Below are 15,103 nucleotides of genomic sequence, written 5' to 3' on the forward strand. Positions count from 1 at the left end.
AAATAAAGACTCAACCTCCAAAATGTCGTCATCGCTGCAAGAGGACAGTGTTCCTATCCGTGATTCTACGGCTTTACATCTGGATAGTGGGAGGAAGTGGAGACATGTCGTCCATCTTTATTTACAGACTATGATCCTGTCACTGAGAGAAATTAGCTTTTATCTGAGTGTGCATGGATTTTGTTTTCACTGGTCTTCAAGATTACAAAAGTAAATAGGAAAAAATTAGAAGGTGAGGAAGAATAATAGATGAGTGACTGACATGGAACTAGAGAAGTGTTATGGTTCATCTGGGACACAGATGGTCAAGTCTGTCACCATACAACCCTTTATTAAATTCAGGCACACTTGTCCACTCTCCTCAGTCTCCTCTTCTTACCATTTCTTTTTGATCCTGTCCGTTGCATTCATGTCACACGTGAAATCAAAATCCCACAGGTTGAAAAAATTGCTTGTTGGCTGGTTGTGAAATTGAAGGGAGATGGGAATTCTTAGTGGACAGACCTGTTGTGCCTCATCTTGTCAACACAAGTCCATGGTAGGATATTATATTCTACTCATGCAATGGGTAGAGTCGATGCATGGATTAGAACGTGTAATGGTAACTGTATGCCTCTGCTGGCAGTACCTTTGGCATCTTGTGTGTGGCTGGTGAGTCGAGGCCCTGGTCGAAGCTGGTGGCTGTGTCTGGCTCTCTGTACTGGGCCTTCAGCTTGCCGTAGCGTTGGCTGCAGTGGCGCAGGCTCTTCCTGTGCCATACCTGCTGCTTGGTCTCACAGTCTTCCCCTACCCCAAACCACTGGGCTGTATTCCTGGAGGAACAGAAAGAAGACAGTGACCTCAGTGACACATAATAACATATTGTCAAACAGCAGGGGTAGATGATGCTAACGTCGGAAGAGAGTATAGAGTATGAGCTTGAATTATGTGTGCCGCAGTCTAACTTGTAAGATCTTAGAGCAACACTAGGTAAAAAAAACAGCTAATTTCATGTGAAATAATTCCTTTAAGGTGTTTCAGAGATAATGCAATCACAAGGTAGCACCTGTGCTTTGTAAGGTCATACTGAGCTTGAGCTTTGGCCATCAATTCTATTGAGGTCATACATGAGTCTAAGTGAATATTTGTGCCAGATGTGATGAAATTCCCTTTGAGCATTCAAAGCATGAGCATTATTTTTTAAGGAGTTCAAAATAATGCAAGGCCATGTGACCTTGACTTTTCGACCTTTGAACACCAAAATCAAATCAGTTCATCTAGTCAAAGTCAAAGTGAATGTGTGTACAAATTTGAAGACATTCTCTTAAGCTCATCTTAAGATATCACGTTCAAAAAAACATGCAAATAATTTGTGAGGCCACTGTGACCTTTGGCTACCAAAATCAAGAGAGTAAAACCTTGACTCCAAGTGAATGTTTGTGCAAAATGAGGAAGGATTTCTTGATGGCGTTCCAGAGATATCACTTGTGTAACCACTGTGGGTCTCTAATTAAAACTGTCAGGCTTGCACATAAATGTAAAGCAAACCGATCAAAAGCAATGATACAAATGACTTAAACAATAAACAATTTTACCTGCGGATGCTTTGAGACAGCGATGTTTGTCGACCAAGCTTCCCCCTCCTGTCTCTGGTTAAGAAACCTCGATCTGCAGCTCCACTCATGCTGTCTGACACGGAGGCGGACGCTTGACCGCTCTCACTCTTTTTCAGAGACGGTCGCAGCGGCTAAGAAGAGGTAAAGAGAAATAAATATTCAGTGGAGTAATTGTGTTTACAGTAGAATAAATATAAAAGGAAAACTGAGTTACAATTCACTACGTCCACCAAGGAAGTTATGTTGGTTGGTTTGCTTGGTCGTAAAAACATTGCAAAATAACAACTACATTGATTTCTATGAAACCCAGTGGAAGAATGGGATATGTGCCAAGAAAAAACATGTTGGGCCTTGACAGTATATGCGCTCTACTGAGTGCCATTCTACTATTGTACATGTAGGAGTATTACAATACCCTAAATAAAGCAACAGCATTAGGAACCAGGCAGAGGACACATACATTACATTCAGAACTGGATCATTACAAAGGACTACAGGACTTTACTGGTTAATGGCTACAATACATCAGGATCAAGTTTAAATTCCAGTATTGAGATATTTGGATATATTTACTTTTCTCTAATGTCCAATGCATGTGGCTCACAGCCTCACACAGACTAAGACCACGGAAATCTCCTAAAGTATTTCCGTGGTCTTAGTGCCTTAGGTTTAAAAACAATAAAACATGAGTGAATAAAAACAAGAACTTTTTTCAAAAATACATAGAAAAACAAATTCCAAATGATCTTTATTTAAATTCTGTTTAGTAATGTAAACACCATCTAGTTGTGCGAGTGTTTGGGGCCTCTTTCTGCTTCTTCTTCAGTCTTCCTTGTAATAACAAAGCTACAGTATATGTTCGCCTCTTCTTACATGCCATGCTTTCACACTATATTTGCATGTTTATTGCACCACTTGCTCTTTGGGCTGAGTTTAACTGTAGCAGGCTCAATTAAAGTTTGACTACCTGCTACTTTGTGAGGCTCATTTGTTTTCTGAGCATGGGGCCCACAGGGGAAAAATGTGTGGCCTTGTACCCATTAACTGCGGGACAGCTGACAGAGAGCCTCCCTGTCCAAACAAATGGCAAATTCAGAGGCTCAGAGGAATATATACCATGCTTGCTTGGTTTTGACCTTTTAAAAACAAAGTTCTGCCCAAATTCTTTTGTCATTCCTTTGTAGGATGCATGCCGAGTCTAACGATTAGGTATAGTAACATCTTGTTCCAAAGTATCTGTCCATTAACCCAAGTGAAATAATTGCACAGCAGCTATAAAGGATATTAGCTGATATCAAAAGTCCTTTTTTGCAAATGGTTTCCTGTAATCTGCCTCTGATAGTCTTATAAAGAACCATCAACCTATCTCTCAGCTTTGAGCCACATACTAACAACTGGGTCGGTGATGTTTACCTCCACCAAGTACGTTATGTTTTCATTGCTGTTGGTCAGTTTGTCAGCAGGATTACGCAAAAACGACTGAACCAATGTTCTTTAAATGTGGTGGAAGGATGAGATGTGCAAAGAATGTGGGCTTTACACTTTTATCAATTCCTAATAGAATAATTCAAGAACCTTGAAAATCTGACATATTTAGGGGACTGATATCTATGAGTGTGTGTAATTTGGAGCAGATCCAAATAAAAATCTGGATCTCGTGAATTTAAATTTGGTTTCATAAGACAACTGTTGGGCCTTGGTGGTTGCAAGGACAGGCTTAGGTCAGAGAGATCAGCCCACCTGTTTTGCAGGATTGTGGGACATCATCACTTCAGGTGGGGGGATCGCTATTACAAGGCTGGGCGGCTTCTTGCTCTTTAGACGGCTGTCTGATTGGCCTCCATTAGAAGGAGGCTCCTCCCCCTCCTGTGAAGCCATCCTGTCAGATTGCTGCAGATGAGAAAAATCACAAACATAACTGGAACATTTATGCCACATAAGACAGCAAAATATATATTGATGAATAAAATTATTTTTAAAAACACAATGAAAGGCTAAATCATACAAAAAACGACTTATATCTGTGATGAAGAGAGCAGATTATGTTAAATATTTCAGTTAAAGGTACAGTGTGTAGAATTTTGTGATATCTAGTGTTCTAGTCTAGTGTTGAAATTGCATGTTGCAGCTGAACACCCCTCACCTCACCCTCTCCTTCTAAACATGTAAAAGAACCTGTGGTAGCTTCAGTTGTCATAAAAACTCAAAAGGTGTTTAGTTTGTCCAGTCTGGTCTAATGTAAACAACATGGCAGCCTCCGTAGAGAGGACCCCCTCGATGTAAATGTAAAGTATTTAAATATTAAGGGCCTTTTCTGGGGTAAAGAAAACTACAGTTCATATAATTTAGAAGAAACGAACTAGTGAAAACATCATGAGGATTATTCCACATAGGATTTCTGCCAATAGTTCCCTTTCACCTAAATCTTACACATTGGATCTTTAAAAAATATAAAACTAAAACAAGTTGAATCATTGATTCAACTTGTTCTACTATAATTACTGTAAAAAGGAAAAAAGAATAAGAATGCCTTTATTGTCATTGAACAGAGTGTACAATGAAATTATAGAGCCACTCCTTCAAAGTGCAAACATACGAGTACAAAAATACTAAAAAGTAAAAAAATAAATTATTTCAATACTTGAAATCGACAACATTGAGAAAAATACATGTAACTATATTCAGTAGCTGCATTGCACAGTGGATGGATGGGTATTGCACATTATTGCAATGATGATTAGTTGCAAGGTATGTATAGTATATGGTTTTATATGAGTAATGTGAGGTTTTTTTTTGTCTTAAGCAGATATTGCTTTCTGAGTTTTCTGAGCTTTCTAAAGATATCAACAACAACAAAGACATATAATAAAAAAAGTTGTGTCATGATAATGTCTGTGATAATGAAGGTAAAGTGGTAACAACAGAAAAAAACATGATAGGAGATTCAAATGTATTTATATTTATCTTTTAATTGTAATTGTTATTTTCCTGTGAAAACATACAGATTTCCAACCCAAAGACATAAAGTGTGCAAAACACATGTGTAAAGAATATTATTTATTTTATTTTGAATTCTATATAAATAAAAAGTTTATCATGATAAAGGACATTTTCTGGATATTCATTAATTGACAAAAATAATCAGATGGACATGTATGCCTTTGGCTAATCCAGTGAACTGAACACTTAATTATCAACTTTGGACAGCGGAAGGGGAGCGCTCCTGTTTTTGTTTTGTTCTCCCACCATTATACACTGCTGTCTCTCATGGGTGTTATATGCCTGCATCACATGACATAATGCCGCGTAGTCATTTGATGAGGAACAGAGAAGGGCCTTTTGTTTTGATGCAACTGAGATCACTAAAAGAAAAAAGGGGCAGAGCCATTGTATTAAGTAAGAGTCAAGATTGTGTTTTTAAGGATTTATCAGCCGCCCTACAACAGACTGATATTTAAGTGATAGCTCCACAGAAATATCTATAAGTCTAATAGCATTATACAGCACCACACAGCCCAACCACACTAAACTTATTATGGGGGAAGTGATCGACAAACTATACATCACAAAACGATGTTTCAGCACCTAATGTTAATACCAGAAACGCTAATGAAAAAGCAACTGATATAGCAGCTGTTAGGCTGCTGAGAGTGACATCAGATGACAGCAAATCAATCAATAGTGCTCTCCAATCATCATGCCTCCTCAAGGTGGTTAGTGATCAATATGCTTTTCCTCTGCTCGTACTTAAAACAGCCTCACACTTCTTTGTGTTGACGTTTTGTTATGGTGGTGTTATACTGGTTCTACTTCTACATGACACATTATAATGAGATCATCAACTTAAGAATCGCAGTACACACAACTATTTAAAAAGTGCTCACTAACAGTAGGTTGACTCCTATCAAGGTCGCTGTCAGTGTTTACAAACAACACATTAATAGAACCATATCACATGAGCGCACATACTGAACTCTTTGGACCACACACATAACGTAACACATAAATCACATCCAAGGTCGTCTGAGTTGATGTTATAACTCATTACCTGTTTGTCTGCTCAGGGATGGAAAATATCATATCATAATATCATCAAACTCATACTTTATCCGTCTTTACCAATCACAGTCAACAGGGGAACAACCAGTCACTCTATTCTTGGAGCTCAGAATGCCTCGCAGCATAATAGTGTTTCGCGGAAATTCCCAAGCATTGCAGACATAAAACCGATAATGTCACAAGCCCCGGCCAACACGTCCATTATGTCATTATGGTCTTGAAAGCCTTGAAGTTGTCCTGGAGTTACAGTTGAAAAAAAAAATCAATGTGAGATCCTGGGTGTCTGCAGTGGGAACGGCAACAGCAGAGAAATCTGACACCGTCTCAGCTAACAGCCTAGTTTCCACTTCAGAGCCAAATGCATGGTTGGGCAGGTCTGTACATACAGTGTGTGTCACTTACTTTGCCCTCAAAGCTGCATTTCTATAACACTTTTATGCTAATAGGAATGTAATTGTGTTAAATATTTGGGCAGAGTACCTGACTCACTCTTCTTTGAGACAGAGAGGAGGCTCCTGGCAATCTAACCTGTGGTTTAGTGGTGTAGAGCAGCATCAGGACTGGAACTAACCCACTTAGATAATGAAGTAGCTGGGAGATTGGCTAATGGACAGACTGCTGCTGACCACACTCTATCAATGTAGACGGGCAGTTGTTAGGATCCACGCAGGAAAACTAAAAGGCGCAGACTGCAGAGAATATTCTCCAGAGGAAAGATAATAGAGAGATAAACAGAGCTACAAGCTAATGCATGTCTCAATGTAAACACATGTAAATATACTGGCACTCAACTCAACTTGATTTTTGAGCTATTCATAATTTAAAACTATATTATATTTCCAACTCAAATGTTTTGTTTCCCCCAAGCATTTAACATAAACTGTATATAAGAATGGACGACACGACAGCAGCCCAAAAGTGAAGCCAAAGTGTCTCTAATGCCCCCTGGTGGCAAATTGCAGGTCAAAAACCCTTCCTCTTCCAAATCAAAAAGTAAAAGTATACTTCACATAAATTTTCCTCAAAGATGATTAGTTATTTTAAGTGGTTGTTATACGAATGTCTATTCAAGTGTGTTTTTTTCCCGGCAGGCTAGCTACAAATTACGTCAACGGACCATGATGGCAGTGTTCGTATCATGGATGTTTTTTGCTTAATTTAATAGGTGATTTTTTTGTCGTATGCAGGAAGCCAATTCTGACAGACAAGAAAAATATCTTTAAAATGAACTCAGTTGTTTTACTAAATCCATGACCATGATTTTCCTTAGCTATGACAGGAAGTGAGCAGCAGCACCACGAGGGCATATTTGCTGAATAAACATGGAGGATTTCTAATCATTAACCATCTGTTCACTCTCCCTCATGTACCATCTATATAAAGCTGATATGAAATGCTGTTTTTAATGTAACAAATGGGTTTGGGGTATGAATGGAAAACAAAAGTAAAAATTGAAAGAGACAATTGAATGATTCCCCAACCTCAGATGTGTGGGGGTCAACTTGTCAACTCACACACACATTACAAAGAGTCTCGTACCAGAGCAAGGAAGAGGCTTGTCTACAATGACATCATCCATAGCTAATGTGATCACATGACCTGGAACAAGGGCCCCTGCATGTCTGAGATCCTTTGTGGTCTAATAATTCACTGGTTCATCTAAGCAGCTCCTCACTCCACCATTAAACGAGCACGACTATACTGTGTGTAAGTGTGTGTGTGGGTGCATCAGCAACATCCACTCCCTTGTGTTTGGTGATATCACATGTTCCTCTGAGAGGGTGTCACCATGGTTGAGTCTCCTCTCCCCACGGAGAATCCTGCCCTGAGAATGTGTCACACTGTTTGTGTATATTCCCATTTCCCTGATGTTCAAGGCAGTTGTGCGTTGTGTCCCTTTATACCCGAGGATATGGCGGGCTGTGTTCATTCACTCAGAGCTGTACAGTTTTGAAAAAGGAATAGCTTGTAAATACATTTAGGATAAATTCTGCTTATCTTACAAACACCATACCCTGTGTAGGGGTGTGGGGAGGAGATCATGTTTCATTTTCTGCCACACTCTCTCTGCATAGCAGTGAACCCTCTCCACTTGAGCTGAGACAACTAAGTGAAGGCTGCATTGGACAAAGGTGCAAAACAAGGGTGAGCGTACTGTGGTTTTACTGTTTGACAATTCCCATAATTAAATTAAGATTCCAAAATACATGCGGAATGTAAAACACAATGACCAGTTAGTATAATACAATTTATTAGATTTAAACTATTATTATCAAGGGGCCTTTAGTTCGCCCTACCGTCTCTTTTCCTCAGTACATCATGCAACAAGCAAATACATGGAAAGAAAATCAACTATGCCTTCTTCAAAAGCAACGTTTACTTCCTGGGTATTTTTAGCATTCTTCTCACATCTGAGCCAGAGGGAATGGTTGAAAAACTACACTATGCACATCCACCTAAGTAAAAAGCATGTTGTTGTTCTTACTGTGTAGTGAGAACAGTGACTGTTGTTGAACTTGAGCCAATCTGAGTCTTTTCTCTCTACTTTTCCATTTTAAGCATTTACATAACTCACCAGAGCAACTTGTATCAGTCTAGTAGGCTTCAAATCTACTTAAGAGGTGGTGATATTAGCAAGAGTTTAACCCAGTGCACCAGATACTTCTTATACATTTGTAAAGTACTGTAAATAAGATCTCCGGATATAGAAAATCAATGCTCATTGTCACTAAACTGTATTTCATTTATTTTACTGTTTGGTAAATCATCTCACAACTCACTGATATGAGCCCTTTACACACTTTTATTTCAACAGAATAGACAATGCAGAAAATATGTTCATTTATGTTTACATTTTACATTTTGCATTGAAAAATGTAAAAGTATGTGGTTGTATTCAGGTTTACTTTAATTAAAAAAACTATATAGCTAACGATTCCAAGCCTCAATTACCTTTATTCATCATAAGGGTTTAATTTAAATTCACTGTGACTTTGTCGTGACATCACTTATCATATGATATATGATGGGGTCAACATAGGCTTCAGATGACCTCTCTAGCCCTGCTATTTACAGAGATACAGTTTTTCTGACGATGTTTTTGATTTGCCATGACCTTTGACCAATCAGCTCCAAAAGTTAGACATAACTTCCCAAGTAATATTCCCAGCAAGTAAGGTGACAATCCATCCATGCATTAGTTAGTTATTTTGGTGCTTCTGACTCTAGCATACATGAGTGATAAGCAAATGCTTGAGCAGCACACATTACACAACAACATCCTTCCTTTTGTCACGGACACTTGCTTTTTCACACTGTCTTTAACCACAGTATTCATGAACATTTCCCTCAAGATTACTGTGTCTAAACACTGATACAAATCAACAGAGAATTAGTGATTAAGAGATCAGCACTTGGAACTACAAGTATGTGATCTTACCTTGCAGAATTTGTTATAGTCGGTGCCTTGGACTTATATATTGAGTCTCTTAACCGAAGCTAAATGAGGAACTGACCTTCAGATAAATGTTTCATCACTTCTTCTTCTTAACATTCATCAAGGTTTACATGCAACTTCCTTGTATATCCTGCAAGGAAAATAAACAAAAACACATGTTACCATTAGATTACCACAAGTACCAACAACTTTAAATGCTGTTAGAGTTTACAAATAAATGTCTTGCTTCCACTAAGGGTGTATGGTAAAAACAATTCATAACTGAGCAGGCAGTCGTTAATGTCAGCAGGAGCTTCAACAGAAATTTTTTACTGAAGGTGTAGGAGAGTGTGAGTTTCATTGCTGTCTGTGTTTGCCTCTCAACAGTCAGAGCAACGATTGAAACTGCCCACTCATTCTTTACTTTCAACCACAATACATCTAGATAGTGATTCTGTCAAAAAAACATGTTCTTTACCGATACCTTCACTTTCAAAGCCATTTGAAGACAAGAATTTCTCTTTACTATTGAGGTATCATGTTGTAAAGGGACCTTGGCTTGAACCCAACCATTCCAGAAACAGTTTTGACACCATTCTCCAACAGCCAGCATGCCCAAACCTGCAAAACTGTGAGCCACTAATGCACATACCTCAGCAACAGCCTTGTTCCCAGCCCAGGAGTTCCACTCAATCAACTAATGTTCATGCAGTGTGTGCACAGACAAAGCTATGTGTGTTTCCTCTCCATCCCTGGTGCAACATGTGCGTACATAAATGCGAATGCTGAAATGTGTAACCCAAAACAGCTTCTGAGGGTTTTGTGAGAGACAATTTTGTCTGGCCCAGCTTGACTGTTGGAGATGAAACGGATAAAGAAGTGCACTGTCACAAATTAACCACGATGCCAGACAGAACTTGAATAAAGGCATTTGGTCCCCTGGATCTAGCAAGAAAGAAAGGTAGAGAAAATGAGCTTTTCAAATGCCAACATAAATACAGACGGTCTTGACCAACTACTCTCTGTGCCAATGGGAGCTTTATGAGAAAGTGCATCCACAGAAAAATCCTTTTAAGGTTTAAGACTCTCTGGATTTCAAAGTATTTCCAGTGCTACAATTTTTCTGAAATGTGTATCATGCACTGTGGAACGAGGGTTGGCAAGGGAGTGCAGGAAAATTTCATTCCATTCCATCAGGCAATCCAGCAGCTAGATACTCCTCTTACTGATGTTAGTATCAAAGAAAAGACATGGTGTTTTCTGGGCGTGTAATGGCAAAGCAGATAAAAACAGATAAGGTCATGGAAAGAAAATCTTTAGAAGTGATGAGAGCATGTGATTGTGTCACTGTGGCAGAGTAGATGCTGAATGAAATTGGATAAGTCAGAAGGTTTCTAAACTGTACATCAACACAGTGGCACATATGGGACTTTTCTAAATCAGGGGCCACAAGCTAGACAGAGTAGCCAATTATATGTCTGACATCCATGTAGAATTTCTGATTCAGTAAGGTGCACATTGAAATCATTCCTTGTTTACTGTTAGCTCTATATCTTTGTACAAAACCATACTTCATTGAATAGACATGTATTTCGTAAATGTTCCTTGCTCAAACACATTGTGTATTTAAAAAAGGACTTCTGACAGGACAGCGGCACTTATGGGGCCAATCAGATTGCCTCTGTTGTCTCTGTAACTGTTGAGAAACAGTACCTAACCCTAATGGCACATAGTACTTTGTTAATAGAAAGGTAACAATAAAGACACTGCAACCTCTGAGCAGATGTGTTTTCTGTTATTGAACTCTGACCTCAGCTAAAAGAAGCAAAAATCAATCCATTAAATCACTTCACAGTTTCTGGGGAGCCGTCCGGAAAATCCATTACGGACCCTGACGATCAACCGATCTGAGCTGGAAACCACTGGAGAAAACTTACTGCGCCTGTTTAAAACCGGCTTTAACAAAAAACTGTTTTTTCTGGGAACATGACCATAAATAAAAGGAAATCCAAATTTAAAATCAAAACACAGCTTGCTCACTCAGGCTGATGGAGTGTGAAATGTTTTCTCACCCTAAATCAGCTGGGATTGGTGCCAGGAACCCCCCCCACCCCCGACCCTCACAGAATAAGTGGTATAGATAATGGATGGGTGGATGGATGGATGTTAAACGCATATTTTCCAATTTTCACAGTTTTCTCTGACACAGTCTGTTAATTCATGACAGATGCACAGCTGGTTCAAACAACATGTCACATATACTGTATATATGCAGCTGCTGCTGAGCTGCATGTTGTACAACACATGCCCCACCCTCTGTGCATACGTTTCCTCTTTTTACTGGATTGTCTTCACAGCAGCACAAACCAAACATGAAGTGCAATGCAAAACACCATTAAACAACAGTCTGTTACTCATCTCTCCACAACATGATGATGAAACAGGATGCCTACTTCTGTTCAAGAAAATACTTAGTCTAATAGTTTGTTGTTGTTAAGATTAGCCTATTTTTTTTAAAATAACATGAGATATATATAAATATTATGTGTAACTCTACAGTATTGTGCGAGTATGAGTTCCAACAAGGATATTGGAATAAAGTGTGAGATCAATCGTATAGAAAATAAAAAGAGGTTAACGTATTTAACAGTATTGTTAATTTATATTAAATGGAATGTTAACCTATGTTTAATAAAACATAATTGAACAAAGCAACCGATCAATACCCAGGTACAGAGGTTCAGTAATCCAGCCTTGAGGCAATTAATGTGGCGGTACAAGATGGACATGTTTAGCAATGGTCAAAAAGAGCTAAAGACAGCAACCTTTCACCACAGAGTCTAAGTTATTTTATCACAAGTGCGCTCCTAAAGTAATCACCTAAAAATGAACTGCAATCCTAAAACTGACCTGACTTTGTGCAAACTTGTAAGGTTTCCTACGTTTCTGTTATCTCTTATTCATTGGAAATGTGTGACAAGCACCTTACCCAGAATGACTGTGACGAGAGTAATCACAACAAAAGACTGCTCCTATGCTCAACATAACATACGAATGATGGCTTAAACACAACCCAGTGCTTTTATGGTGTGATTTTTACTTTTAGTACATACCATAAGACAAACACTACAGTAATGCCGTACTAGTTATTGCAATGATCATGTTGTTCCTTTGTGCATCATTTTGTCATTAATCATATGTTGATCAAAACGTTTATGCTAGAGCCTGACTGATAAACAAATATGAGCCTTTCACTGACATATTTGTGTCTGTATTGCGAATATGATTTTGTAAAAAAAAAAAGGTTTCTTTTCTTAATTCAAGTTCTATATATGTGGTTGTACTTCTTTTTATTTACTGTAAATTGTAATAAAATTTCAGATTAAATTGTAAAATATGAAGCCTCACTAAGGACATCTTGAGATTCATTTATGCTGAACATTTAGACACGTGTACAGGTGCAAGATTTGGCATTTTATTTAAATTTTCCGTAAATATTAAAAATCTGGCATATTTAGAGGAATGATATTAATGTGTCGGTGCAATTTGGTGCAGCTTGATTGGATTACAGGGGCAACTGGTATTGGTATCAGCGTGTATGCCTCCAATAATCCATATTGGTCGGGCTTTATTATATACACATCAGTGATAGCTGAACCTAAGTGCACTCAATTTCTATGTTTTAAATAAGTACTGTGTTCTGGCACCTGAACTTCCTACATACATCCTGACTATTTCTAGTCAACTAAAGCTTTTCATTTAGCACATCGGCAACAACAGGTGACAGCAGGGGTGAACTGTGCTGAGTTACACTGACCTACATTTTCATTGAGTTCACTGTTCAGAAATGATCTGACAACCACATTAACCTGATCTGTGAGAACAGGTGTAGCCAACTTCGTTCTTTAATTTACTGCTACACACGTTTCTGAGCTAAAGAAACATCTGATAAGGTTTTTATACTCAACAGACCCATCTGCTCGTCCACACACACACACACACACACACACACACACACACACACACACACACACACACACACTAACAGACTTATTAACAGTCGTTCCCACATTTCATTTAAAGCCACATGTTCACAGGCTGTCAACTAGGGGTGGGACAACATATTGATATGTCAATATATCTTCTTATTAGATAGGATTATCACTATATATCGATATTTGGTTATTTCGTTTTATCTAGTTAAGACTTTGGACACTTTATATATATGTCACATTGGAATGACGGCACATGTTGACACTGACAAGTCACAGTGTGTTTGTTAAACTAACATAAGACTTTTTTTTCCACTGTTTCATCTCAGTTTGTGTCAAACTCTGTGGAACTGAAACCAAAACGAGTGAATATAAATCCTGCACTTTATCTCTTCAGGGGCATTTCGTGTTCGGATATCGTGATGCATGGTTATATGATTGTCTTGCAGTGTATCGATTATCGCAGATTATCGGGATATCATCGTGGGGCATGGCATCATCGCCATCATCCCAATGCGTTTTACAAATACACCAGAACCGAGAAAATAAAATGTATTAATATTATAGTTCACATAGAAAAACACATGGAGGGCTGAATGACCGCGGCGGCACATGGAGACTTTAATGAAGTATGAACGGATAACAGAGGGGGGGGGGTGGAGGTGGATAGTGTATCCGCATGTACTCGTCTCCCGGCGGGCAGAGCAACAAAGGGCTTTCCCGGGACACGCTGCCTCTTCTTCCACCGTTCCGACTGTCACTAGCCCTCTTTAAAAAAACACTTGAAATGATCTCTACTAACAGCGTGTCACTACCTTCCCTTTGACAAATGACTCGGAAGCGCTCAGTTTGTTTATCTGCAGTTATTTCAAGCTTCAACTCGACTGTGACAGCGACACTAAGCAGCTCACTTCTACCAAAAACAAAACTTGTAGTTTCACTCACCTCCAGGGGCACACGAGTGTCCTGCTGTTCACGAGAAGGGGGGATACGAGGAATATGTCCGCCTCACCACCGGTGTCTCCACTTCCCTCTTTCTCTTCTTCCAAAAATCCTCCACCTCAGCCCGGCGGAGGAGCAGGGGGCGGAGCCTCCACTGCTCTCGTCCACCGAGGGGGCGAGCTCAGGCCCGGGTCCAGCCTCCTGCAGCTCCCGGCCCCCGCTCTGGAGCTGCGCTCAACACTCCTGGTGCTGTGGAGGGAAAATAGTGCCCATATCAGTTTCTTTATGAAATGTTACAAATTGAAATTAAAGTTCTTTAAAGTGATTTGAAAAAAAAAATGTGTTAAAAACAAACTTTAATTCACAACTGTGTGTCAGTGCTACGCCTTATGTAAGTCACAGTACAGGTTTTGCAGTTTTAAAATGAAGTAGAGTACATTTTTCTCATACGATTGTCCTCCACTTTCTAACAATGCAAAGAAAATGTGTGAGTTTTGCAATCTTAAAGGCATAGTTCAAAACACTTTCATTTTGTGGGATGGTTCAAGACTGTACACTAGTTAAGAGCCATCATTTATTCTCCGGGAAATCAAGGACAAACAACAACACCCTGATCCAGATCCACAACAAAATGTAATGTGTTCTCTGACTCACATCGCATCCTTCCACCAAGTTTTGTGGAATTTTCCCCATATAATTTTTATTTGGATCTGCACCATTCAAAAATATCAGCCCCTGTTTAAGAACGCATAACAAAATGAATAGCTCTGTCCCATGATCCAGACCCACAACACAATTTACTGGGTTCTTCTCTCCACCATGCCCCACCCCTCCACAAAATGTTATGTTTTTGGCATGATCTTACAGACAACAAATGCAGACAAAAACATAACCTTGGCACATGTAGTAAAAGTGGATGACACCTCTCCACTTCCTTCAGCTATACAAAAAATACACCTCCAAAGCACTGCCATCTTGTGGTTTTGATGTCATTCTGGAGCCACAGAGTGCTGTAGTTATTGTAGTGTGGCTGTAAGATATCGAGGTCCCGCCAATAGACTTGACCATTCGCAATGGTA

The 15,103-nt window shown here is 39.1% G+C and overlaps 1 protein-coding gene across 3 annotated transcripts in view; it reads right to left on the reverse strand.

The window, feature by feature from the left end:
- LOC109627394 (inactive rhomboid protein 2) overlaps positions 1-14,179 on the reverse strand; it is a 29,516-nt gene extending 15,337 nt beyond the window's left edge. For 2 of the 3 annotated variants that reach the window (XM_020083901.2, XM_069529341.1), the window contains exons 1-5: positions 14,028-14,179; positions 9,170-9,241; positions 3,336-3,485; positions 1,575-1,726; positions 629-812 (exon numbers count right to left, since the gene is read on the reverse strand). In XM_020083901.2, the coding sequence (XP_019939460.1) occupies positions 629-812; positions 1,575-1,726; positions 3,336-3,473 (474 nt within the window). In that variant the 5' untranslated portion in view covers positions 3,474-3,485; positions 9,170-9,241; positions 14,028-14,179. Of the gene's footprint in view, positions 1-628; positions 813-1,574; positions 1,727-3,335; positions 3,486-9,093; positions 9,242-14,027 lie in introns of those variants that run through there. The other variant, XM_020083902.2, reaches the window with a different exon arrangement.
- Between the last annotated feature and the right edge of the window lie 924 nt (positions 14,180-15,103).

The sequence above is a fragment of the Paralichthys olivaceus genome, chromosome 8 (genome assembly GCF_024713975.1).
Source record: "Paralichthys olivaceus isolate ysfri-2021 chromosome 8, ASM2471397v2, whole genome shotgun sequence".
Classification (NCBI taxonomy): Eukaryota; Metazoa; Chordata; class Actinopteri; order Pleuronectiformes; family Paralichthyidae; genus Paralichthys; species Paralichthys olivaceus.